Source organism: Takifugu flavidus, chromosome 3 (genome assembly GCF_003711565.1).
Source record: "Takifugu flavidus isolate HTHZ2018 chromosome 3, ASM371156v2, whole genome shotgun sequence".
Classification (NCBI taxonomy): Eukaryota; Metazoa; Chordata; class Actinopteri; order Tetraodontiformes; family Tetraodontidae; genus Takifugu; species Takifugu flavidus.
This window is the reverse complement of record NC_079522.1, coordinates 3,383,837-3,405,701: the sequence shown is the minus strand read 5'-3', so window position 1 is coordinate 3,405,701 and position 21,865 is coordinate 3,383,837. Positions and strand designations below refer to the sequence as shown.

Here is a 21,865-nt window from a genome sequence, read left to right as displayed (position 1 = left end):
CGGCCGAGGTCGGGGGGGTCAAACCGGCACGACGGGAAACTAGCAAAAACCTGTTGGCTGTTAGCTGGATTAGCATCCGCTGCACCTCCACGTGCAACATGTCAGCAGTTAGCTAAAGCATTAGCTTCAGCGCTGCTCTAAATGTAGCCTAGCAGAGAACAGAATGAACCCCAGCTAGCTACCGTCGCTAACTGCTGCTACCCACACGCGCCAGCGACCGCGCAGGTTGACGGAGAACAAAGGAAGCTAAGCTAATAAGGCGCTTGTGTAGCGTCAACAAGAAGCCGGAGTTGCTCGTTATGTCGAGGAAGTTGCTCCTCACAGGTGTTTCCTCCTCCTCAACCTTTACGACGGCGGTGATTAAACTGGGAACGCGGCCCAAGATGGCTGCCGTGGACGTGCAGGCCCGGGGAGGCGGCGGGGGCCAGGTTCGCCTCACGACTCACAACTCTGGCTGATAAGTTGCATCAAGTTGCCAAAATCAAACAATGCTGAAACCAAAGGAAGTGGAGTCCGACTTCCTGTTTTTTTGGCGCTCCGAACAGCAGCGCGATTATCGGAGCAGAACTCTGATAAACGACCACGTGTGAATCATCTCCACGCATCCCATCAGAGTCCTGCAGAACCTTTTGGTTCCCCTCCGATCCGAAGGGCTGTCCTGCTCCAGGGCAGCGTTCCAGCAGGAACTGGTGTCGTCAGCGCCGGCGCCCCCCTCCCGCGGGTTTCCGCCCCTTCTTTATCTACAGGAAGTGCAGGAATGAGCGCCGCGGCGCTCCAGCTCACACGCCTTCACTCTCCCATCGCTGGGTGTTCAGGATCCACCATGAAGACCGCCGGCGTTCCCGTCCTGCTCCTGATGGCGTCCGCACAGGTTCTGGCAACAGGTGAGAGAACCGGGTCCAGATCCAGATCCTTCAGAACCTCAAAGAGAAGTGAAAAGAACCTCTTTTGATCTGAGACACGTTCTACTTTGGTTCTACTTTGATCTTCTCTGTTGTTCAGAGATACAGATCAGCCGTTACCATAGAGACCATCAGACACACAGTTTAGTTTATTTTGTTAAAGGTAGTTGAGTTAAATTTGTTTCATTTTAAATTTGTTTACAACAAAACCCCAAATTTATTATGTTTATTATGTTTATTACATGCTCTGTTGCTCTGTTGCTCTGTTGTTGCCCTATTGTTGCCTTGTTGCCCAGCTGTTGCCCAGTTGTTGCACTATTGTTGCCCAGCTGTTGCCCTGTTGATGCCCTGCTGTTGCCCTGTTGTTGCTCTATTGTTGCCCAGCTGTTGCCCTGTTGTTGCCCTGCTGTTGCCCTGTTGTTGCTCTATTGTTGCCCAGCTGTTGCCCAGTTGTTGCACTATTGTTGCCCTATTGTTGCCCAGCTGTTGCTCTGTTGTTGCCCTATTGTTGCCCAGCTGTTGCCCTGTTGATGCCCTGCTGTTGCCCTGTTGTTGCTCTATTGTTGCCCAGCTGTTGCCCTGTTGTTGCCCAGCTGTTGCTCTATTGTTGCCCTGTTGATGCCCAGCTGTTGCCCTGTTGTTGCCTTGTTGCCCAGCTGTTGCCCTGCTGTTGCCCAGTTGTTGCCCTGTTGTTGCCCTATTGTTGCCTTGTTGCCCAGCTGTTGCCCAGTTGTTGCCCTGTTGTTGCCCTATTGTTGCCTTGTTGCCCAGCTGTTGCCCTGTTGTTGCCTTGTTGCCCAGCTGTTAACGTTGCCACAGATTATTGTCCTGAGGGTGGAAATCTGCTCGCAGCCATAAACATCTGGAGGAAACGGCCGCCAACCCAACAACTGGCTGCAGGAGGAAGCAACAACGACAGCAACAACCCTTGTTAGTTTCTGCTGGAGCGACGTTGTTGCTGAGCAACTTGGCAGAACCGTCGCATATTTCAGTTGTTGCTGCGTTGGTTGACGCTCCGTTGCCAGTTTCCTCCCGATGATCCTGGCGCTCCAGACGGAGGTCGGGACAGGAAGTTGGGCTGTCGGGTCAACAATGGTGTCTGCAACAGGATGCAGGTCCTGGTTGCTGCGTTGCTTCAAACGGAGGAAATCACTGACGCTTTGACCTTTGACCCCGAGTCGGGCGCGCCGGGTCAGGTCCTCCAACTCTGGACTTTAAAGTTGAGCCAAACGGGAACAATTGGAGCAACTCAGCTGCAACTAAGACCATCGGAATTCTCCGGTTCTTGTTGCACGTGTTCCTGCGCTTGTCTGCAGGCGTCGCTGACCTTTGACCTTTGCCACCTATGTCTGTCCTGCGTGTTCACCTGTGTCTGTCGTGTCTTTGCAGCACCGACAGCAACAACAGCTGAACTGATAGTTGCCTCGACTTCTGCCGCTGCAACAGCGACGGCACCAACAACCAAACAGGCAACGGAAACCGACGCCGCCACGTCGGATCCAGCAACGGCACCTTCGGCAACGCCCCCGAACTCGGCGCCGCCAGCGGCACCGGCAACTTCCGCTCAGACGTCCACGGTCCTGACGACCAGCGGAGGGCGGCGGACCGGTTGGTGGGCGGAGCAATGGCCACGGCGGAGTCGCCCAAACGTGTGGCTGAAACTCTTCTTCTTGTTTTTGCGAACTTTGAATCCAGGAGAGACGAAGATGACCGACGACAACAAAGGTGAGCAACCACGAAAGAGAGAGATGAAAGACGCTTTAGTCTTTGATGAAAGGTTCTTTCTGCCCGCAGGTGTAGCCACTCCCACCACAGGTGGAGCCACTCCCACCACAGGTGGAGCCACTCTCACCACAGGTGGAGCCACTCCCACCACAGGTGTAGCCACTCCCACCACAGGTGGAGCCACTCCCACCACAGGTGGAGCCACTCCCACCACAGGTACACACACACACACACACACACACTGATTCTTGTTTTTCTCTGCGATGAGTGACGCCATCTCGCCTGTGCTAACGCTATGCTAACGCGCTAGCGCCGCCCCTGACGGCCTCTCCAGACAGCGGCGCTGGTAAGTTTTGCGTCTGTGATGCTACGATGCTACGTTAGCATCTCAGCTGCTACTAAAACGCCCAACGTGTGTCGGCAGGTTCTCAGACAGGAAGTGACAGGAAAACCGCCCAGCCAGGTAAAGGAAGGAGGCTTCCGCTCCTTTTTTCTCACGATTTTTCCTCGCCGAGCGGCGCCGGCTGCAGACCGTTGCCATGACGACGTGCTCCTGCCCATGATCCTCTGATTTATCCCTCAGACAAGCAGCTGTGGTGGATCTTGTTGCCGGGCCTTCTGGTCGCCGCCGCCGCCGCCATTTACCTCAAGTTCCGGAGCAAGAAGGTCCACGGCCAGACAGGTAGGCGTCATTTCAAAATGGCGGCTCTCGGCCTGAACGCCGCGGTGACGTATTTGTTGCTGCTCCCACAGAAATCATGGAAACGGGAATGGAGAAGTAAGTGCGGCTTTGTTGTGTGGCTGTGAAGCGCTGTCAGGTCTCACACGTTGCTCCTCCCTCCGGCGCAGCGCGTCCTTCCAGAGCCGACCCGAGAGCGCCAAAGATGGCGTCATGCTGCTCGGCGTGAAGTCATCGGCCGGGGACGAGAACGGTGAGAGAGCTGGTTCCTTCGGAGCGTTGCTTTGTCCCAGGGAGGCGACGGACTGATGCCTCATTGTGCCGCGGGCGCTCGCTCGCCAGCGGAACGTTTCCTGTGCCTGGGCGCCGCCGCCCTCCAACAAGCAGCAGGGCCTGGCCGCTCGCCGCTTCCTAACATAAACACGCTATTTCTGACGGGGCCATTGTGCAGCCGCTAAATGTCAGAGCGCTCCGGGTTCGAGGCCGCTGTCCCGGCGGTCCGGCCTGTCCCACCTTCCGCTCCTCGTCCAGGAAGTGAGTCAGGCCGGAGGAATCCGGCTGAGGACGTTCTCACAAGCTTTAGCTTAAAATGCTCCAAATCCTGATTTAATCACTTTTCTATGGTTCCACGCTGTGACCTCTGGAGGTGGGGCGGTGCTGCCCCCTGCTGGCCGGGGCTCACATCACAGTTCTGCTTTGTTGGTTTTCAGCTGCTGCGAGATGAAGTGATGAAGAGGAGAAGTGATGAAGAGGAGAAGAGGAGAGGAAGAGGATAGGAAGAGGAGCAGCAGCGTCGCTGTGAGAGCTGTAACATTTTATGTTCTGTGTTTGTAAATGTCGTCACAGCTCAAATCTGATCTTTAATCCTCTAAAACAACCTGATGACTCTTTTTTTTAAAAACATTTTTATTCATCTGGTTTTATAATTTAATGACAAACTTTTCTAAAAGTAACTCAGACGTTTGTACTGTATATTAAGACACTGAAAACGTTTTCTGGCCTAAATTTGTTCTTGTTTTTAACACTTTCTTCTCAATAAACGTTTCAAAATCTTTCAGTCTGATTTAATCTGTTCAGGAGATGTTAAATTATTGTGTTGTAAATCTTCTATCTTTCGTCTCAAGGTTAAAGTTTATCGAAGCAGATGTTTCTAGAAGGATTTTGGAGGCAAGTTGAATAAATTAAATTTGTTTAAAGTCCCCCCGATGGCCACTAGAGGGAGACAGAACACAATTCAGGTCACAAACGCTGACTCAGCAGTTTTCTCACCGGGAAAGGCTGACTCGGCAGTTTTCTCACCGGGAAAGGCTGACTCGGCAGTTTTCGGATGTTTCTTTGAACTGGAATCCCATTTTGAGATAAATGTTGGTGTTTTTTGACCTACATCCCGAGACCTTCTCTAAATGTGTTGTTGTAAGCTGAGCCTGCTGGAACGGGTCCCCGGCTGGCTCGGTTCCTGCCCCACTCGCCACCATCCTTCAGCACCAGCTGTCGCTTGGACCAGGTCACATGTGAGAAATCCATCCTGCCTTCTGCTCCCCCCACCGCAGGAAATCCATCCGATCCCATGTTTGAAGAGCCTACGAGTGTGTTTTGTTGCTATGCTAATCGTGCCAACGCTAAGCTTCTTGGCTCGTCTCACTCTATATATTTGTCTTAAAAACAGTCACATGACGTGTCGATGCCAAAGAACTTTAGAACTAAATGTTGCCAAAAGTGGAAAACGGGGGGGTGTCAGTGGGTTCCAACGCTCTCACATTCTCAGAGGTTCAACTGAACGTTGTTATTCATGTGTGAAGGTTGAAGCTGAGGCGTTCTGACACCCTGATGCACCCTGAGTGTACCGACAGGGCTAAAACAATAGGGCGCTAAAGAGTGTTGGGAGCTAAAGAGTGTTGGGAGCTAAAGAGTGTTAGGAGCTAAAACGTAGCGGGAGCTAAAGAGTGGCGGGAGCTAAAGAGTGTTAGGAGCTAAAACGTAGCGGGAGCTAAAGAGTGGCGGGAGCTAAAGAGTGTTAGGAGCTAAAACGTAGCGGGAGCTAAAGAGTGTTAGGAGCTAAAGAGTGGTGCGAGCTAAAACGTGGCGGGAGCTAAAGAGTGGCGGGAGCTAAAGAGTGTTAGGAGCTAAAGAGTGTTGGGAGCTAAAGAGTGTTGGGAGCTAAAGAGTGGCGGGAGCTAAAGAGTGTTGGGAGCTAAAGAGTGTTGGGAGCTAAAGAGTGTCGGGAGCTAAAGAGTGTCGGGAGCTAAAGAGTGTCGGGAGCTAAAGAGTGGCGGGAGCTAAAGAGTGTTGGGAGCTAAAGAGTGTTGGGAGCTAAAGAGTGTTGGGAGCTAAAGAGTGGCGGGAGCTAAAGAGTGTTGGGAGCTAAAGAGTGTTGGGAGCTAAAGAGTTTTGGGAGCTAAAGAGTGTTGGGAGCTAAAGAGTTTTGGGAGCTAAAGAGTGTTGGGAGCTAAAGAGTGGCGGGAGCTAAAGAGTGGCGGGAGCTAAAGAGTGTTAGGAGCTAAAGAGTGGCGGGAGCTAAAGAGTGGCGGGAGCTAAAGAGTGTTGGGAGCTAAAACGTAGCGGGAGCTAAAGAGTGTTGGGAACTAAAGAGTGGTGCGAGCTAAAACGTGGCGGGAGCTAAAGAGTGGCGGGAGCTAAAGAGTGTTAGGAGCTAAAGAGTGGCGGGAGCTAAAGAGTGGCGGGAGCTAAAGAGTGTTAGAGCTAAAGAGTGGCGGGAGCTAAAGAGTGGCGGGAGCTAAAGAGTGGCGGGAGCTAAAGAGTGTTAGGAGCTAAAGAGTGGTGGGAGCTAAAGAGTGTTAGGAGCTAAAGAGTGTTGGAGCTAAAACGTAGCGGGAGCTAAAGAGTGTTGGGAACTAAAGAGTGTTGGGAGCTAAAACGTAGCGGGAGCTAAAGAGTGGCGAGAGCTGAAATGTAGCGGGAGCTAAAGAGTGGCGGGAGCTAAAACGTAGCGGGAGCTAAAGAGTGTTGGGAGCTAAAGAGTGTTGGGAGCTAAAACGTAGCGGGAGCTAAAGAGTGGCAGAATCTTCTGTCAGCTTTGATGTTTTTGCTAAAGGAAGAACATTGGAAGCTACGTAGCTTAGAGCTGCTCCAGCTAATGAAATTGTAACAAGAGTCTGTAAATGACACTGAACTTCTAACCCACTCCAGAGAACCAGATTATGGGATGTTTTATAGGCCCCATATATTCAGCACATTTGCTTGTTAGCATTTTAGCGGGGGTGGATCCCGTAGGTTTCCCAAGAGTCTCAGCAACCTGGTTTAGTGGCTAATCTGACTTTATCAGCCTGAAAGAATCAAATATTCAATATTGCTCGTGTTCATTTGATCTCAGACACAAATGTTGAGCGGAGCTGCAGAGACTCCAGCTGGAACATGTGACTGGTTTCCATCGCTAGGCAGCAGATCCAGTTACAGCCTGACGTTCAGACGCGTTTGAAGGAACAACATCTGAAAAACTGCTTCACTCTTTTACAGCTCGTTTCAAACATGAAAGCTTGCAGGTTTTTGCCATTTGGAGTCTCTTAAGTTCAAATTTATCAGTTCAAAACTTCTGGTTCAGCAAACATTTGGCAGCTAAACCTGTGATGCCTTTAACACGTAATAAAAAGGACCCGTATTTATTTCCATTGATCTTATTCACGTGTATTTCTGGAATCGATTAAAACTAACAAACTTAGGCTTTGACTTTTCCTCAACTTCTGCCTTCAGCTTCACTCGCTCACGTAGCAACAGGATCATCCTCCGCGCTCATTGGTCAGACCCCGGAGGGGACGTCACTGAGCAGCCAATAGGGAAAGGGCTCAGTGGCCGTGCTGTGATTGGTCGAACCCTGTGGTCACCCGAGCCGGAGTGTATAAATATTCCTCAGAAGCCGCAGCTAATTCAGTGTGTTTGCCGTGTGTTTGTGTGCGTGGGTCGATGTGAAAGACGTAATTTTATTATAATTATTTAATCGGTTAAATTGACTTTAACTCTAAATTATATTTAAGGTAAGTTGTTTCATATTTGCCACGCAGCGTCCCTTAGGTTGGTGGAGTGGGGCGTTAATGGGGCACCTGAGGATTATGTGGCTCAGCCTGATCAATTTCCGGTTCCTCATTTTCTGTTGGGGTCGCTCAGCTTCTCTGATTCCGCAGGAAAAGAGCCCACAGAGAGCAGCAGCATGGTTGCTACAAGCACCCTGAAGAATAAAAGCGACTGTGTCTGGGAGCCCGTTGACCGACGGTATTACCCGGCATGCATCGAGAGAGGTGGGCTTACCTGGCGGACACTTCCGCCTGTGCTCCTCTCGGGTCAGAACAATACAACATGCTTTATGGAACCAAACCTGCTTTTAGGCCTTTCAAAGCAGCTTGTTTGAACTTGCAAAGTTATAAGTTGCCTACTAAATCAGTCACGCATCACCTTTGACCTCTTCACTAAATTTATGCGCTAATTAACTCAGAGTGACGCCATTTTCTCTGTTCATGTGTGTTTTTAAACATCATTTACACTCAGGATGCACTTTCTCACACGTCCCGACCGATTTGAGCTGTTGTGACCGGCCAATCTTGGTTTAGCAGCTGCAGAATTAAAGTTTTAGGTTCAAACTGTCCGGAGAGCTGCTATAAGCTAATGTTGTTCTCTCATTCTCAGAACTGGACTTCTGGGACCACTGCCTGGCGGATCCCGGGAGGGCGGCCGACGTTGCCGAGGACCGAAGCTGCCAGCACCTGGCCTCCATGTTGGAAAGCTGCCTGTCGCGAGCCAAGAAGACGACGCTGCACTGCTCCTCGGTCCTGGTGCCGGAGACGCTGACGCGGCGCATCGCCCGGGAGGTCCTGCGGCTGGCGTGCGGGGAGCCGTGCGGGCTGCGCGGCTGCATCCTTTTCGTTCACCTGGAAATGGACAAAGGCTGCAGGCGGCTGGAGCGGATCGTGTGTGACGGCAGCGTGGTGCCCACCTTCGAGCTGACGCTGGTGTTCAAGCAGGACGGCGGCGCCTGGCCCAGCCTCCGCGACCTGTTCCTCCTGGGCGCCTGCTTCGGTCCCGCCTTCAGACACGTACTGAAGCTGAGTCCAGGTTTCCGACTGGTCAAGAGAAAACTGTACGCCTCCTCGGCCGGCACGGTGGTGGAGGAGTGTTGAACTCTGGGAAACGGAGTCTTCAGGCTGGACGCACTTTAACGCGAACGCTTCACCGACGTCACTTTTTCTACTGTCGAACTCTGAAACATCATTTTGGCCACTTAAAAAAACATTTTTCCCCCCCAATTTTTCAGATTTTAATCCATCGTTTGAACAGAAAATTTGATTAAAGTAAAAATCTTTGAGCGTTCGTGTTGAAACATTTTTATGTTTCAGAAGAGAAACTTTTTTTTCTTGGTTTTGAGCCTCTTTTCACAGAAGAACCCTGATCGAAACGACACATTTTCACCTTTTGGCTCCTGAACCGGCGAATAAAAGAGCCGACTGTCGTTTTGGCTTCGTAACTTTTTTTCTGGAAGTTCGGTCGTTTTTATTGGGTTCACAATCTGAACTTCTGCACATTTAGTTCATCACTTCTCAGCTTTGTGTGTGCGGCAGGAAGAGGGCTGTGGCCTCGGCAGGAAGTGGCGTGCTGGGGCGGGGCCACGTACGTTTGAGGACGCCGTGGTTTTTCCAAAGGGAAGAATCCCGATCGTCGATGTTTGACACGGTGAACCCTCCTGTTGGGGGGGCTCTCTGGGCACTTTCAGGCCCCTGAAGTTAACAAGTTAAACAAGGTTGGATTAAATTCGATGGACTCATGTTTGAGGTTCCAGGATGTTTTTCTGTGTATTTTTTTTTTTTTCTTGATGTTGGATTTCTCCTGTTTTAAATCCCGATTGTCAGTTTTGAAGCTTGTTTTGCTTAAGTTTAAATTAAATCCTTCTCATGTGGCTCACATTTTAGTCGTTTCTGCTGAGACTGGTGGGATGTCCAGTCACACCTGTATCGTGGCTTCTGCTGACTGAACGACCCACAGCTGGAAGGAACCAGTTTGGTCCGTGCGTAGGTGCTGGATAAACACAACCGCTACCAAACCGGGCTGGTTCGGGTCTTTGGGGAAAGGGGCATCGGACCGGGCGTCTCCATGGTGATTCCAAACTGATTGACGAACAGATCGGACTGAAGCTGAAGCTCGTTACTGCTGGATATTTGTATATTTAAACTTTGTTATAGCACCAACTGGGAGTCACTGAGTTTGAATCCCAACGTTAACGTGCCAGTAAAGTGGGAGCTCAGCATCTGTCACCATGGTTACTGCCGCTGACCATACACATGCTTAACATGTGCACGCACCCTCACCTTTGACCTTTGTGGAAACCGCTAGGATCCAACATGGCAGATGTTAAAATGCTGATGCATCAAAGAAACCGTCCAAGTTTAAATCTGGAAAAGATTCACAGTAAACGAACCACAAGTTCACTAAATGTGCGTAATCCTGCAGCTAACATATTCATAACTCCTCTGCGGTTATTTTACGTATAAAACACTGTTCCACTCCTTATTAAACTCAAAAGTTTTATTTGGGTTACTTTTTCCTTCAACGTGACCGAAACTTTGCGTTTCCGGCACCATCTAGTAGACAGAAGTGGTCATTGCAAGACATCGTTTAAAACAATAAATATAAAGTCGAAGGTTCGTGGAGTCCGGAAACGTTAGGAACTGATGGGAATTTCATTCTTTTAGGTGAGTCGATCATTTGGCTTCCGGATGTTGAAGAGAAAGATAATTGTTAGCTGAGCATGTTTATATCTGCGGGTGGACACGTTCAAATAAACGTGAAAAGAAAAGCACAAGATTCAGGCAAATATTTCCCAAACGACGTCCATCTTCCTTCCTCTTCGAAAAGCCCGCTCGGGTTCAACAGCCCATGCGTTGCCAGGGCAACGTAAGCGCCTCGCAACGCTCGGCACCAACCCGCGCCAAAGTATCTGTTAAAGTTCGATTTAGTAGGTGAGGAAACGTCACAAAATCCGAAGGAAAAGTTCCAACGGAGCGGAGGCGGAGGTTCCACGGGGATTGAGGTTTGTTGTGGCCGGAGCGGTTGTGGGGCCGCGGGCCGCCGAAAACGATCCGCGGCTCCAACCTCTCGCGGGCCCGTATTTGTCCCTTGCCGCTTCCTGTATTCCAGGGAAACTTTTTAAAATCGACAGTCGCGAGAGCCGTGAGGGGCTCAAAGCTGCTGGTTTTGGACAACCCAAAGTCTTAATTTCAGTTTTTCCTTAAACCTTTAAGATTGTATCATCCTGTCATCCGCTGTCTATATTAATCATGCTACAACTAGCATGCTAGCTTTCAGGCCAAGGCAGGTCCCCCCTGGATGAGTCCAGCTCATCTCAGGGCCCCAGATGAGCACTTGTGGGTTCGGTACCTTGCTCGAGGGCACCTGGGCAGTGCTCTGAAGGTGTTCTGGCACCTGCCCCTCCCACCAGAACACTATCCATGTTCTGTCTGCACCGGGTCATGAACCTTGATGTGGCTACCTTCATCTAGCAGCTACAACAAGCACCAGCCCGACCCTCCACCTGCCAAGAAGAGGCCCAGTAAACCCACCACGGAACCTGAAGCCCATTAGTGATGGGGGGGGGACGGCCCAGTAAACCCACCACGGAACCTGAAGCCCATTAGTGATGGGGGGGGGACGGCCCAGTAAATCCACCACGGAACCTGAAGCCCATCAGTGATGGGGGGGCAGTAAACCCACCACGGAACCTGAAGCCCATCAGTGATGGGGGGGCAGTAAACCCACCACGGAACCTGAAGCCATTAGTCATGGGGGCAACGGTGCTGCGTGAGCGAAAACTTCACCATAAAATAGGATCAAACATGTCTAAAGAGCAAAGCATCAAAGTAGTTTTGACATTTGATCTTTGAAAGGTCAACAGAGTTTTGATTCTAATTAATATCCAACATTACAACTGTTTTAGATTTTCTGACAGCAGATTAACATCAATATTCAGCAACTTTTAAAAAGAAATACAAACTACAAATTGAGAACTAGGTGTGTGTGTTTTGAGAAAAAATATTTTAGAAAATCCTCAATAGCTTCGTTGCTAACAGCTGCTAATGTTCTCTTGTTCTTTGTTGACGTTTTTACAGTATTTTACATTCAAACATGATTCTCTTTTGAAATGACAATTAAAATGTCTCATATTTCAATTTGAACCTGATTATTCTGACAACACGTCTGGGTGTTGGTTCCACCTGCAGCTCAGGTGTTTCACAGAACCATCAGGAGCTTCAGGAGGAGCTCTGGAACTCCTTGATGTCTCCATTTCTTTCATCTTTTCTTCTGTTTTGTCTTTTTCTGTCTGTCGGAGTTTCAAAATAAAAAGAGAAAGAATGAACTAAAAGGCGAACGAGCAGGAATCTTCACTCTTTAGTTTTATTGAATGATTAAACGATTAAATGAGCGACTCATCATTAATTTGTGGCTTTTTTCCAGAAAATGCCGCCAAAGCAAAAAAAGGCTCCAGCCAAAAAGTCCAAAGCTGTCGAGCCCGCGGGGAGCAGCAAGAACACGGATTCTGGCCTCGCCAATGTCCCGTTCGAGGAGGTCTGAGCGCTCTTCTTTGCTTTGATCAAAGCTTCCACTTCCTGTCGGTCTTTGATGTCCTGGAACGACGTCTCCTAGCTTGACATTGTCAACAGACGTGTCCCACATTAGCATCCCGCTAACGGACTCTTGTGACGCTGTGTTCAGGACTCGTGGCGGGCCTGCGTCTCCCTGGTGGTTGGCAGCGGTCGGCCGAGGAGGCGCTGAGCCGCTGTCTGATCTCGGCCGTGCAGCAGCCGATCCGGCGACACTTCGCCCTGCTGACCTGGGACGGCGTGCTGGACAAGGTGCCACCGGCTCGTTCAGTCTGTGCCGCCGAAGCGCCGCTCAGTGTTGACTCTTGTCCAACCTTCTGTTTGGCAGCTGTGCGAGTTTGGGAACGTCAAAGGGAAAAAAGTGGAGACTCTTCCGCCGTTCTACGAGGTAAAGTAGTCCCGGAGGTTTGGCTCTCGGGTCGGGAAAGAAAGATGCATTTGTGTGTTTGCAGCACTCAGCGGTGGCGGAATCAGCCAAAGCGCTGGTGGACGCGGCGCAGGACGTCCCCTGTGAGCTGCTGGCCAAGGTGGTGAAGTGTCTGCTGCTCCAGCTCAAACGCCAGGACCAGCAGAACCGCCAGAGCCAGCAGGTGAAGGTCTGACCGTAGTCCGGGTCGGCGGGGCCGCTGCGTCCGGCTCATCATCATCACCTTTCTCTGTGAAGTGTCAGGACAGTAAAGCTGAGGAGGACGATGTGGACACGGAGACGAGTGAGAAGAAGACCAAGCTGAAGCGTCGGGGCCACGTGGACGTGGCGACCGTCATGGGTAACGCGCCATCTCCAGGTGTGTGGACCCGCCGGTGCTGCCTGAGCTCTGGACCTTGTCTCTGTCCACCAGATCGACCTGAAGACGGGCCTCAGCTCTACGTCCTGCTCTGTGGGTTCTACCGGCCCCTCCTCATCGCAGCACTGGACGCTGTGGGAGTCCACGTCTCCACCGTCATCCGACTGTGTTCCGAGGACCCAGAACGGCAAGAGCGTTGCCAGGGCGACGGCCAGCCTGCAGGTGAGCAGTGCGACCGGTGAGCCCACTGCAGGTTGGTGTCCCGTCTTCACGGGTTTTTGGTGTCTCCCAGAGACGGAGGCGGAGCTGGCCAGGAAGCTGGATCTCTTCTGGTCTGAGCTGGTGCCTGTTCTGAACAGCGGCTCAGCAAAGTCCAGACTCCCGGACGTGGTCCAGCTCAGCTACACCGTCCAGATTCACAGCCCGGAGGCCGAGGTGAGGCCGGGCCCACACGGGCGCCGCGCGGTTCCTCCTCGCCAGCCTTTAATATTTGCTTCTTGCAGCTGGAGACGGGAATCCGCATCTTTGGGGGCGTGGCCAACCTCCTGTACGACTGCCTGGAGTGGCGCCGGCAGCATCAGCACTACCTGAACAACATCCGGCTCATCGAGGTTCCGGACTGGCCCAGGCTGCCCCCGCAGCAGGCAGAGGTACACACGCTTTGTGTTGGTCTCCAGGTGGAACCGGGCCAGGACCGCACCAGCGGTGATGGTGCTTCCCCGGCTGCAGGGAGGGAAGACGGGCTGAAAAAGGTCCATTGAAATCCTTCTTTTGTTCTGCACCATCATCCTGTGGGTGGGGCCCTGGGGGGGGGTCACACACCTCTGGCCCCCGGCTCAGGTGTGTTTCTGCCAGCAGGTGGCGCCAGCGACGCCCCGCTCCAAGAAGAAGGCGGACAGTGAGGAAGCGGCGCCACAGCTCAGTCAGTCTCGGACGGCTCGGGTCACTTCCGGAGAAACGTCTCGTGCTTCAACCACGTTTCCTCTCTCAACAGAGGCCGAGGAGCTGGTTCCCCCCGCTGAGGTGGACATGCGTCGCTATAGAAACCTGCTGGACCAGGTCCCTCCCGAGTCCTGCTCCGTGGGGCTGATCCTGCACTGCATGCTGGAACAGGTGTGTGAGTGTGTGTGTGTGTGAGTGTGTGTGTGTGTGTGTGTGTGTGTCAGTACTCCAGCCCCTCCTCCTCCTGCAGGTGCTCACCTCCTCCCAATCGTCTCCTGAACCGTCCGAGCGTCCAGCTGCGTCCTGGTTGGACGACGCCGTGACCGTCTTCATGCTGCGGCGTTTTCTCCCGCAGAGCAGCAGCCCTGAGGAGCGGAGCAGCATGCTGAGGCGCCTGCTGCCCCCAGGACCCAGCGCTGCAGACAGGAAGGTGTGTGGGTCACATGACACGCGGCGTCCGCAGCGCTGGTGGCTGAGGGGACAGAACCAGCCAATCAGACGGAAGCCTGAATCAGTCCTGCATTAGCAGACCTGTTTTCTGACTGAAACTTGATTTAAATACTTTATTTCCAAGTCTCGGGGTTATTATCGTGCTATAACAGTTGTTATGAAGGCACATCCCCGGGGGGGGGGGTCGGGTTAGGATTGTTTATTTGTTTATGTGGCGTCAATCACCTGTGGATGAACCAGATGGTCGTTGTCTTCTGTCCCGGTGCGTTTCAGAGGCTCAGAGAGATGTTTGAGGCTGGACCGGCCCAGAAGAACGGCGAGCAGCCTCTGATCATCAGGCACCACGACGACTCGGCTCGCCGCTTCAGGGGCGTCGACGCAAGTTGAATCCATGTTGGCTTGAGTCAGGATCCAGGCGGCTGAGCGTGGAGGTTCTAACGCGTTTGTGCGTCTGTGCCTCGCAGGCAGCGGAGGAGTTCAGTCCGGAGCGGGTCGAGCAGGCCATGGCCAGGCTGCACCCGCTGTGCCGCTCCACCCAGTTCCGCGGTCAGCGGGGGGAGGGCGCCCCCTGCTGGAGGAGCATCAGGCAGCATTTACGGCATCACTGCGCTGACGGTGCGACACCAGCTGCTCCTCCCACCGCGGCGGCGTCCACTCACGGCTCCCGTCTGTTGCAGATGCTGCGTCATGGCCAGAGGTGCAGCGCTTCCTTCATCGGAGCGTGTTCGAAAGCATGCCGCTGACCACTCCGGACCCCGACGGCGTGCTGCAGAGGCGTCCTGCCCTGCTGGGACCAGCAGCCCCAGTGCTGCCCTGGGACGACCCGCCGTCCTTCGCCGACCTGCAGCTGAAGAACAAACGGGCTCAAGGTGGCGTCACGGCCTTAGGTGACTTGTTGATGGACGTGACGACGGGGTCGATCTGACGGTTTGTGCTTCCAGGTCAGACGTGCGCTGCTGAGGACCCCGACAACACGGAGGTACTGCAGCTTGACTCCAGAACCCGCGGTCCTGTTCTGACGTTAACCCGCTGGGCCGTTCTCACAGGTGGCGCCTGGGGGGGGTCCTGAGCTGGAGCTGGCTGACATCCAGAGCTGCAGGCTCAGGTGTTTGTCCGCCTGGTGCTTCACGGAGCAGCACGAGGCTGCTGTCCTCTCACAGGTCGGACACGTCGTGCTTGTCCCCGCTGCTCCTCTGGACCTCACCCGCCTCCCTTTGCTCGCGCGCAGGTGCTGCAGGCGGCCTGGGACCAGTTCTGCTGTTTGGACACGTTCACAGGACGCCTCAACAACATCGTCTATGTCTTCTGTCACAACCCAACGGGTCCGCAGCGCCACAGCAAGGAATTCTGGGAAGTGGGCCTTCACACAGATGTTAGATTCAGGTGAGCGTGTTTGGCTTCTCTCAGCAGACTCTGAGTTGTTGCTCTCAACTCCTTTTCCGGCCTGACTGGCAGGAATTACCTGGAACATGTGGCAGACACCATTTCTGACTGGACAAGGGAGGAAGAGGAGAAAAGAGAGGCTGCAAAGGTCCAACACCTCTGTCCTGCTGAGGGTCCTGAAGGTGCCAGAAGGTTTCCAGATCATTAGTGGAAAACGTCAAATCTCGGAAACGCTCACGAGCTGTGATCTGCTGTTCTCAGACCTGCAGACTCAGGAGAAGGAGGAGCCGATCATCCGAGAAGGTTCTCTCAAGGTGAGTGAGTCAGCAGTGTTGCACCACCGTAGCAGAGTGGGGGCGTTCCCTGTGGAACCCCTGTGGGCGCTCCTCGCCGTCACAGGCTGCTGCTGCCCCGTCAAGCTAAAACTCTTCACACGCTCTGAAGAGTTTCAGCGTTTTTAACCACTTCATTTCACCTCCCATATGTTGATGTTAAATATGTGACTGTAAAGAATTAAGGCCTCCTGGGGTGACCCCACCACTGGATGGTTCTCCCAGGTTTCCACTGCTTCTTTGATGTTTGTTGATGTTTCAGGCCTGGAAGTTGGAGCAGGAACAACTGCAGCAGGATGAGGAGAAGAGCAAGAAGCCGAAAAACGGCCCCAAAGGCAAACAGCAGCAGGAGGCGGGGAAGCAGGCAGACAGCAAAAAGAGCAATTTATCAGCAGGTCACAAGAGAGGAACTGCAAATGTTGAGAAGGGTCCCGAGGCAGCGCCCCCTGTGGGGCAAAGCGCAGAACTGCACCCAGGAGAGGAGACCGTCAGCGTAAAGGAAACTCTTGAATTCAGGATTAGAACCGCAGCTTCTCTGTGATCCCACCTGACTTTCGGATCTGTCTAGAGTTTCATCGGCTTGAGCACCGGCGGAATGTTGATCCGCGTGTCCGGTGGCGTGCAGCACCTGCGTCCTGCAGACGGAGGAGTCGTCACCGTGGAGAACATCAGATATGTTGAAGGTATTTTTTTGACGTTGTTTTCGAGTGTGTTGGACTTGTGGCGTCTCCACGGAGGTCACGGTCGTGGTCGTCCCCTGCAGCTTCCCAGCTGGTGAAAGTGGTCGTGAGGAAGGACGGCCATCGCTTCTGCACGCACATCGACCGAGACGGCGCCGCCCGAGTCCAACTGGAAAACCCAGAACAACAAAGCAGCGGTAGGACGCAGGATCAAAGTGCACGTTTGCAGACTGACGCGACCTTCTGACACCTGGGTGTTTTCCAGAGTGTCTGATCAGAAGAGAAGTGAAGCTGGGTTCTTTCACAGCACTGTTGCACAGCGGCGTCCAACTGTCCTACAGCTTCTACGGGCCGACGGGACAATCGCCAGGTCTTCACCCCGAGCACACAGCAGGTCACATGGGTGCAGTTTAACGGCTCCAGGCGGACGTATGAGCGTGCTAACTGTGTTCCAGGTGATGTTCCTGGAACGCCTCCTCGGACCAGCGCAGCAGATCTGGGTCCACTTTCCTCTGAGACACACGGAGACATCAGACCTCCAGAATCACAGGTTCAGCCGTGGCGATCCGGTTACGCACAGATGAACGCTGTCGTGGTTCCGCTCCCAAAGGGAAATGCTGTTAATGTCCACGTCCTTGTGGCGTCGCTCTTGTTGTTGCAGAGATCCCAACATCCGTTCAGTGGCCTCAACCTCTCTGTTCCCAACGGTCTGCTAGTGCAGTTCCGGCGGGAGGTCGCACAAGGTGGGCCGAGACCCGTTGGTACCGGTGTAGGTGTTCCAGACAGGAAGTGGCTGAGGTGTGTTTGTGCTTCCAGGGGTGTCCCCGCAGCACCAGGGGGTGGCGGTGAAACAGTGCTTTCCTCTGCATGGAGCAGGAACAGCAGCTCCGCTCCCGGACTTGTTCCTCTCCGAAGAAACGTTCCGCATCATCACCAGCACCGGAGATGTGATCCGAGCCCTGAGGGACGGGTCCACTCAGGTAGGGGCTTGAAGGTAAAGGGAAACATGGATCTCGTGATGACCTGAGAGGATCTGCTCCACAGGTTCTGTTTGCAGACGGTTCGGTCAGGTCCAGCTCAGATTCTGCTCCAGCGTGTGACCCTGATCCTGAGGTGGTGAAGGGGGGTAAAGAACCGGATCAGAAGGCAGAAGGTGAGAGCAGCAGAACAGAATCCACACTGCAGGACCAGTGTGTTCATCGTGTGTGTGTGTGTGTGTGTGTGTGTGTGTGTGTGTGTGTGTGTGTGTGTGTGCAGAACTGAGCTCGGCCGCGACGCCGACCCAGAGAGGCAGTTGGATAACTACGACTCCTCGAGGAGAACGGACCCACACGGGGGGGAGCACGCACAAACGGCTGGCGGACCTCCTCGTCATCGAGGCGACGGACCCGGTGACCGATGAGGTGAGAGCCGCTTCCCGCCGCCGGCGCCGCTGGACCGCTCAGATAAACTAGTAACCAAGCAGTTTTATTCAGGTGATGCTGACCCGTGAAGATCAGGTGGTTATGGTTCAGAAGCCAGACGGATCTCAAGCTGTTGAACATGCAGACGGAACCAGAATCACCACCTGGTACCAGGACAGACCAGCAGCCTCAGGTGACCCAGCTGTCCAGCAGGATGGTGCAGATCACAAGAATCCTTCCTATGATTCTGTTTGTTGTGTTCTAGTGAAGCAGACTGAGAAGACGACGCCCACGTCAGGGGGCGAGCTGACCCCCAGCCCGACCCCCGCCTGACCCCCGGCCCGACCCAGGACTCCGTTCCAAGCGAGGACTTTAAGAAGAGCGAGGAAGACGTGTCCCAGCCTGGGGACGGTGGGACGACTCAGAGCAACCGAGAGAAGGTTGTGTCCGTGGAGAAGGAGGGTTGTGCCACCGTGCTCATGATCCCAGAACGAGGCGTAGCTCAGGTGGTCTTAGCCGATGGAAGCGTCGTCACGGGGACCAGTCAGGGAACCTTTGAGGCCAGTGGATGACGGCCGGTGCTCTGAGTCAGGATGGCAGCAGATGCTTTATCTTCATGCCTTCGTCTCCCCTCACAGGTGTCTCCGTCAAACGGCGGGCAACTGAAGATCCATGGCGATGGGACGTGCGCGTACACGAGCTCCGGTCCAGCAGGTGGCGCTACAGTCTACAGGATGAGCCACACGCACGGAGTAGCCTGTGACATCACAGACCCCCAGGGAAACCACTTCCAGGTCTCTTCAGGGATCAAAGCCTCCAGACGTGTTTGCTGTTACTGATCAGTGTTTGTGCCGCAGGTGACGGAGAACGGAGACTCCTCTGTCTGTTTAGGGTCACGGGAGCAGGAGGCGGTCCAGGAACAGCAGTCCCAGCAGGAACATCTTCCCAGGTGGGATTAAGTCCCGGGAGCCCAAGGGGCTGAAACGGAATCACAATAGGATTCCTTGGTTTCCGTGTTGCAGATTGTTCCTGGTCCACGTGGACGGCTCAGGTCTGGAACTGCTGAGCTCTCCGACCGTGGAGGAAGAGTTCCATCAGGCCCGCTCCGATCCTGCCGTGGCCCTGCTGAAGGAGCCGCTGCCGGACTCAGGTGCTCGCTTCACAAGCCTCTCTGAAGTCCCGGACAACACCCGGATGACGTCTGTGTCTTTTTCAGGCGGCTTTGGTGTCACCGTCCTGCGGCCCGCTCGCCGGAGTCTGTGGTCGCAGTGGACGGTGGGAAAAAGGCTCCCTGAGATCACCCCGCCCAACCTCAGGAACCGCAGCTGGGCGGACTTCCCCCGCACAGAGGTGAGACGGCTGTGGAGCAGACGCGCGCCGCATTCAGACCCGACCCTGACGTCCAGCCCTCCCCCCCAGAACAAGACTCCAGGTCCTGGCTTTGGGACCACCTTTGGAAAAGAGGCGTCTGGAGCGCCGCGCCGACCTATCAGGAGCTGCCCTGACGTTCTGGAGATGAGGGAGCTGTGTGAGCACCGGCCCCTCGGCAGCGTGGACCGGGACGCCCTGGACGCACGTCTGATGGTGACACAGGACAATTCAGTGTTGAAACCCTCAGACTGGTTCTGGTCTGGGTCCGCTCGGGCCTTCCAGCAGCTGGAGACGCGATGTGCTTCTGTTGGCAGGAATACATCGAGGCTCTGATGAGCAGGACGCAGCGGTTAGAGGAGATGGAGGTGAAGGAGCCTGGCGCCGCGCTGGAGACGCTTGGCACCACGGAAGCGTCCTGGCCTTCAGCAGCCGCCGGGCCTGCGTTCGCCAGGACGCCGTCAGGTGAGTGTGACCCGACCACGAGCTCCTCTAGCCATCCTGCCTCAGCGGCGCTGCTTCCTCCAGGAGCCGTTCCTTCCACAGCCTAACTTCAGCCTTCTTCATCCTTCTGCTGCAGAGGTGGCGGCCTTGTACGACCAGGGGCTCGCCGCCGCGCAGCGGCACGGGGGCGCACGGGACGCATCCTCCAGGTTGGACCAGGACCAGGACACCTGTGTCTTTCTCAATCTACCGTGTGTTCACGTTGCTCCTCTGTGCAGGGCCGCTGCTGGGAGGACGTCCGGATGGCCCGAACGTCTCAGGCGCCACAGGTACGTGGGGCCGCTCGGGTTGGTGTCTGTCAGCGCCGCCACTCACGCCTGTTGCTCCTCAGGCAGGAACTCTCTCAGCACCAAACCCTCAGAGCTGCTCTCAGGGACAAGAGCTTTGTTCCGTACTTCCACCCGGAGAACCTCCCTCTGTACCAGGTGGGTGTTCCTACAGTTCGGGTCGATGCTCTCAGCGCTCGCCACACCTGCTTCTCTCCCTCCAGAACTTAGTGCAGCCGCCAGCGCCCGGCGGGGGGACCCCGTCCGCGGAGCCGTCTCCCGTCCGGAGGTCCGAGACGTCTGGCGTCTTCCTGCCTCAGCAGAGCTGTGAGTCCAGAGGGAGAGACTCTGGGGACGAGCTTCTTTTCAGACCTGCGTTTGACCTGCGTTTGTTCTCCGCAGCCCCCCGACCCTCCATCCCAGCTCCGCCTCAGTCCGACAGGTTCATCACTTCATCCCGGCTCCCACCAGGATCGGCGCCTGTAGCCTTGCTGTGACACAGATCCTGTTTTTCTTTGTCGCAGCGGCACGGCAGGAAGTGACAGGAAGTGTGAGCGGTCGCTGTCAGACGCCGCCACGCAGACCTCGGGTCTGGTGAACGGAGCAGGAGGGTTTCTCTCCGCACCTGCGTGTCCCTCAGGTGCGGAGCCGCCAGTCAGAGTCAGACCGCCGTCCTCGTCCCAGCGCGCTCTGACCTCTGTGCCTGTTCCACCAGTTGGTGCTTCGTCTCCTCACTATAAATCCGTCTACGTGGACGTGACCGGGAAGCCCAGGAGCACCAGAGTCCGGCTGCCGGCGAGCGTCCTGAGCTCCGCAGGTCACTTTGAGCCCAACCAGAAGGTGGCGAACGTTGATGAGCTGGAGCTAAACTGGTCCCCAGACTTTCTTTAATCCGAACCTCCGTTGTGGAATGTGTCCTGTTCCAGTTCCTGACGGTGGAAGAACCGGTGAAGAGAAGGTGTCGGCCCGTTTCTCTGAGCAGGGCTCAGGGGGCACTCAGAAGCTTCCAGCTGTTTCCCTCCACGGTGGACTTTGGCACGCTGGCAGAGGGAAGCTCCGCCTCCGTGACGGTGAGGATGAAGAATGTGGGCGTGGACCTGTGCAGGTATGAGCAGCAGATCCAGGTGACCTGTGGACCACGTCCAGAGGAAGTTCTAAGCGGCGTCTGTCTGTCTGCGTTCCGGAAGGTTCCAAGTGAAGCAGCCTCCTCTGAAGACGGGCCTGCGAGTGCTGTACACGCCCGGGCCGGTAGGCCTCCGCATCAGCGCTGCTCCCTCAGCGGCGCCGGCTGCTCATGTGTGACTGTCTCGCTGTGCAGGTGCCTGCAGGGCTGCACGTGGATCTGCAGCTCCAGCTGCTGGCGACGGCTGCGGACGCCTCGGGAGCATCTCAGACCCGCATCCACCACGATCTCCTCATCCAGACTGAGCTGGAGATCCTCTACCTGCCCGTCACTGCTAATATCCTTTAGAGGCGTCCGCGTCATCAGTGAGGGACCCAGACGGTGTCCAGATGTTTGAGGGCTTATTAAAGCTGACTCAGCACGTCTGGACTCACCTGGTGGGCTCACAGGACCAACAGGCAGAACCTTTCCCTTAAATAATTCCACCCATTTGTCTCCAGGCTCCATCGGACCAGGAAGCTCTACCTTTCAGAACCTGATCATCTGTCATCTTTGTTCCAGTTCTAATATATTTTTTCTAAACCCTTCAAAGACTCTTTTCTGTTCATTTCCTCTTCATTTGCATGAAACATGAAGAAGAATCTGATTCTAAACATGAGTGAACAGACATAAAGGAGACGCTGTGCGCTGCTTTAGCTAACCGAGCTAACGGTGAAAGGACAGGTG

The 21,865-nt window shown here is 54.4% G+C and overlaps 3 protein-coding genes across 21 annotated transcripts; all 3 read left to right on the top strand.

Annotated features, from left to right (window-relative positions):
• Positions 1-3: 3 nt before the first annotated feature.
• LOC130523314 (mucin-5B-like) lies at positions 4-4,363 on the top strand. 18 transcript variants are annotated; one of them, XM_057028486.1, is made up of 9 exons: positions 4-884; positions 2,292-2,627; positions 2,697-2,843; positions 2,938-2,973; positions 3,052-3,090; positions 3,211-3,309; positions 3,381-3,405; positions 3,477-3,559; positions 4,017-4,363. In XM_057028486.1, exons 1-9 carry the CDS (start codon positions 758-760, stop codon positions 4,028-4,030), a joined length of 906 nt encoding a protein of 301 aa, XP_056884466.1. In that variant the 5' UTR covers positions 4-757; the 3' UTR covers positions 4,031-4,363. The 18 variants fall into 18 exon arrangements, with proteins under 18 accessions (XP_056884466.1, XP_056884449.1, XP_056884457.1 ...); XM_057028477.1 differs by lacking the exon at positions 4-884 and having other exon boundaries at positions 1,643-2,627; positions 2,697-2,738; positions 2,802-2,843; positions 2,962-2,973; XM_057028483.1 differs by lacking the exon at positions 4-884 and having other exon boundaries at positions 1,645-2,627; positions 2,697-2,738; positions 2,802-2,822; positions 2,962-2,973.
• Positions 4,364-6,258: 1,895 nt separating this feature from the next.
• Positions 6,259-9,210, top strand: LOC130522788 (DNA damage-inducible transcript 4-like protein). Of its 2 annotated transcripts, none has more exons than XM_057027510.1 (3): positions 6,259-7,295; positions 7,426-7,556; positions 7,942-9,210. In XM_057027510.1, the coding sequence occupies exons 2-3, from the start codon at positions 7,469-7,471 to the stop codon at positions 8,430-8,432; spliced, it is 579 nt and encodes a 192-aa protein (XP_056883490.1). In that variant the 5' UTR covers positions 6,259-7,295; positions 7,426-7,468; the 3' UTR covers positions 8,433-9,210. The 2 variants fall into 2 exon arrangements, with proteins under 2 accessions (XP_056883490.1, XP_056883489.1); XM_057027509.1 differs by having other exon boundaries at positions 6,263-7,295; positions 7,443-7,556.
• A 145-nt stretch (positions 9,211-9,355) lies between these two features.
• Positions 9,356-21,730, top strand: spag17 (sperm associated antigen 17). The gene is given in 47 exon segments (XM_057028663.1): positions 9,356-10,336; positions 11,758-11,868; positions 12,016-12,055; positions 12,058-12,155; positions 12,232-12,291; positions 12,356-12,499; positions 12,568-12,670; positions 12,743-12,910; positions 12,981-13,123; positions 13,192-13,440; positions 13,547-13,610; positions 13,683-13,801; positions 13,881-14,060; positions 14,354-14,462; positions 14,549-14,695; positions 14,758-14,949; positions 15,022-15,059; positions 15,127-15,240; positions 15,309-15,463; positions 15,536-15,645; positions 15,725-15,777; positions 16,058-16,288; positions 16,364-16,478; positions 16,559-16,672; positions 16,741-16,845; positions 16,931-17,025; positions 17,137-17,218; positions 17,292-17,455; positions 17,520-17,628; positions 17,733-17,878; positions 17,951-18,071; positions 18,144-18,165; positions 18,207-18,438; positions 18,517-18,672; positions 18,736-18,827; positions 18,901-19,028; positions 19,095-19,228; positions 19,298-19,462; positions 19,564-19,711; positions 19,827-19,899; positions 19,969-20,019; positions 20,082-20,175; positions 20,241-20,458; positions 20,541-20,856; positions 20,943-21,121; positions 21,204-21,264; positions 21,335-21,730. Coding segments are annotated over 46 exon segments (5,898 nt in total). The 5' UTR covers positions 9,356-10,336; positions 11,758-11,760; the 3' UTR covers positions 21,488-21,730.
• Positions 21,731-21,865: the final 135 nt, after the last annotated feature.

What these genes read in the sequence shown, in the direction of transcription:
- LOC130523314 (XM_057028468.1), top strand. Translation starts at nt 2,012, where the DNA reads ATGCAGGTCCTGGTTGCTGCGTTGCTTCAAACGGAGGAAATCACTGAC. An exon ending in TGGAGCCACTCCCACCACAG is followed by an intron (nt 2,844 to 2,937) that starts GTACACACACAC and finishes CTAACGCGCTAG; the next exon opens with CGCCGCCCCTGACGGCCTCT. An exon ending in GAAGGTCCACGGCCAGACAG is followed by an intron (nt 3,310 to 3,380) that starts GTAGGCGTCATT and finishes CTGCTCCCACAG; the next exon opens with AAATCATGGAAACGGGAATG.
- LOC130522788 (XM_057027510.1), top strand. Translation starts at nt 7,469, where the DNA reads ATGGTTGCTACAAGCACCCTGAAGAATAAAAGCGACTGTGTCTGGGAG. An exon ending in CCCGGCATGCATCGAGAGAG is followed by an intron (nt 7,557 to 7,941) that starts GTGGGCTTACCT and finishes TCTCATTCTCAG; the next exon opens with AACTGGACTTCTGGGACCAC.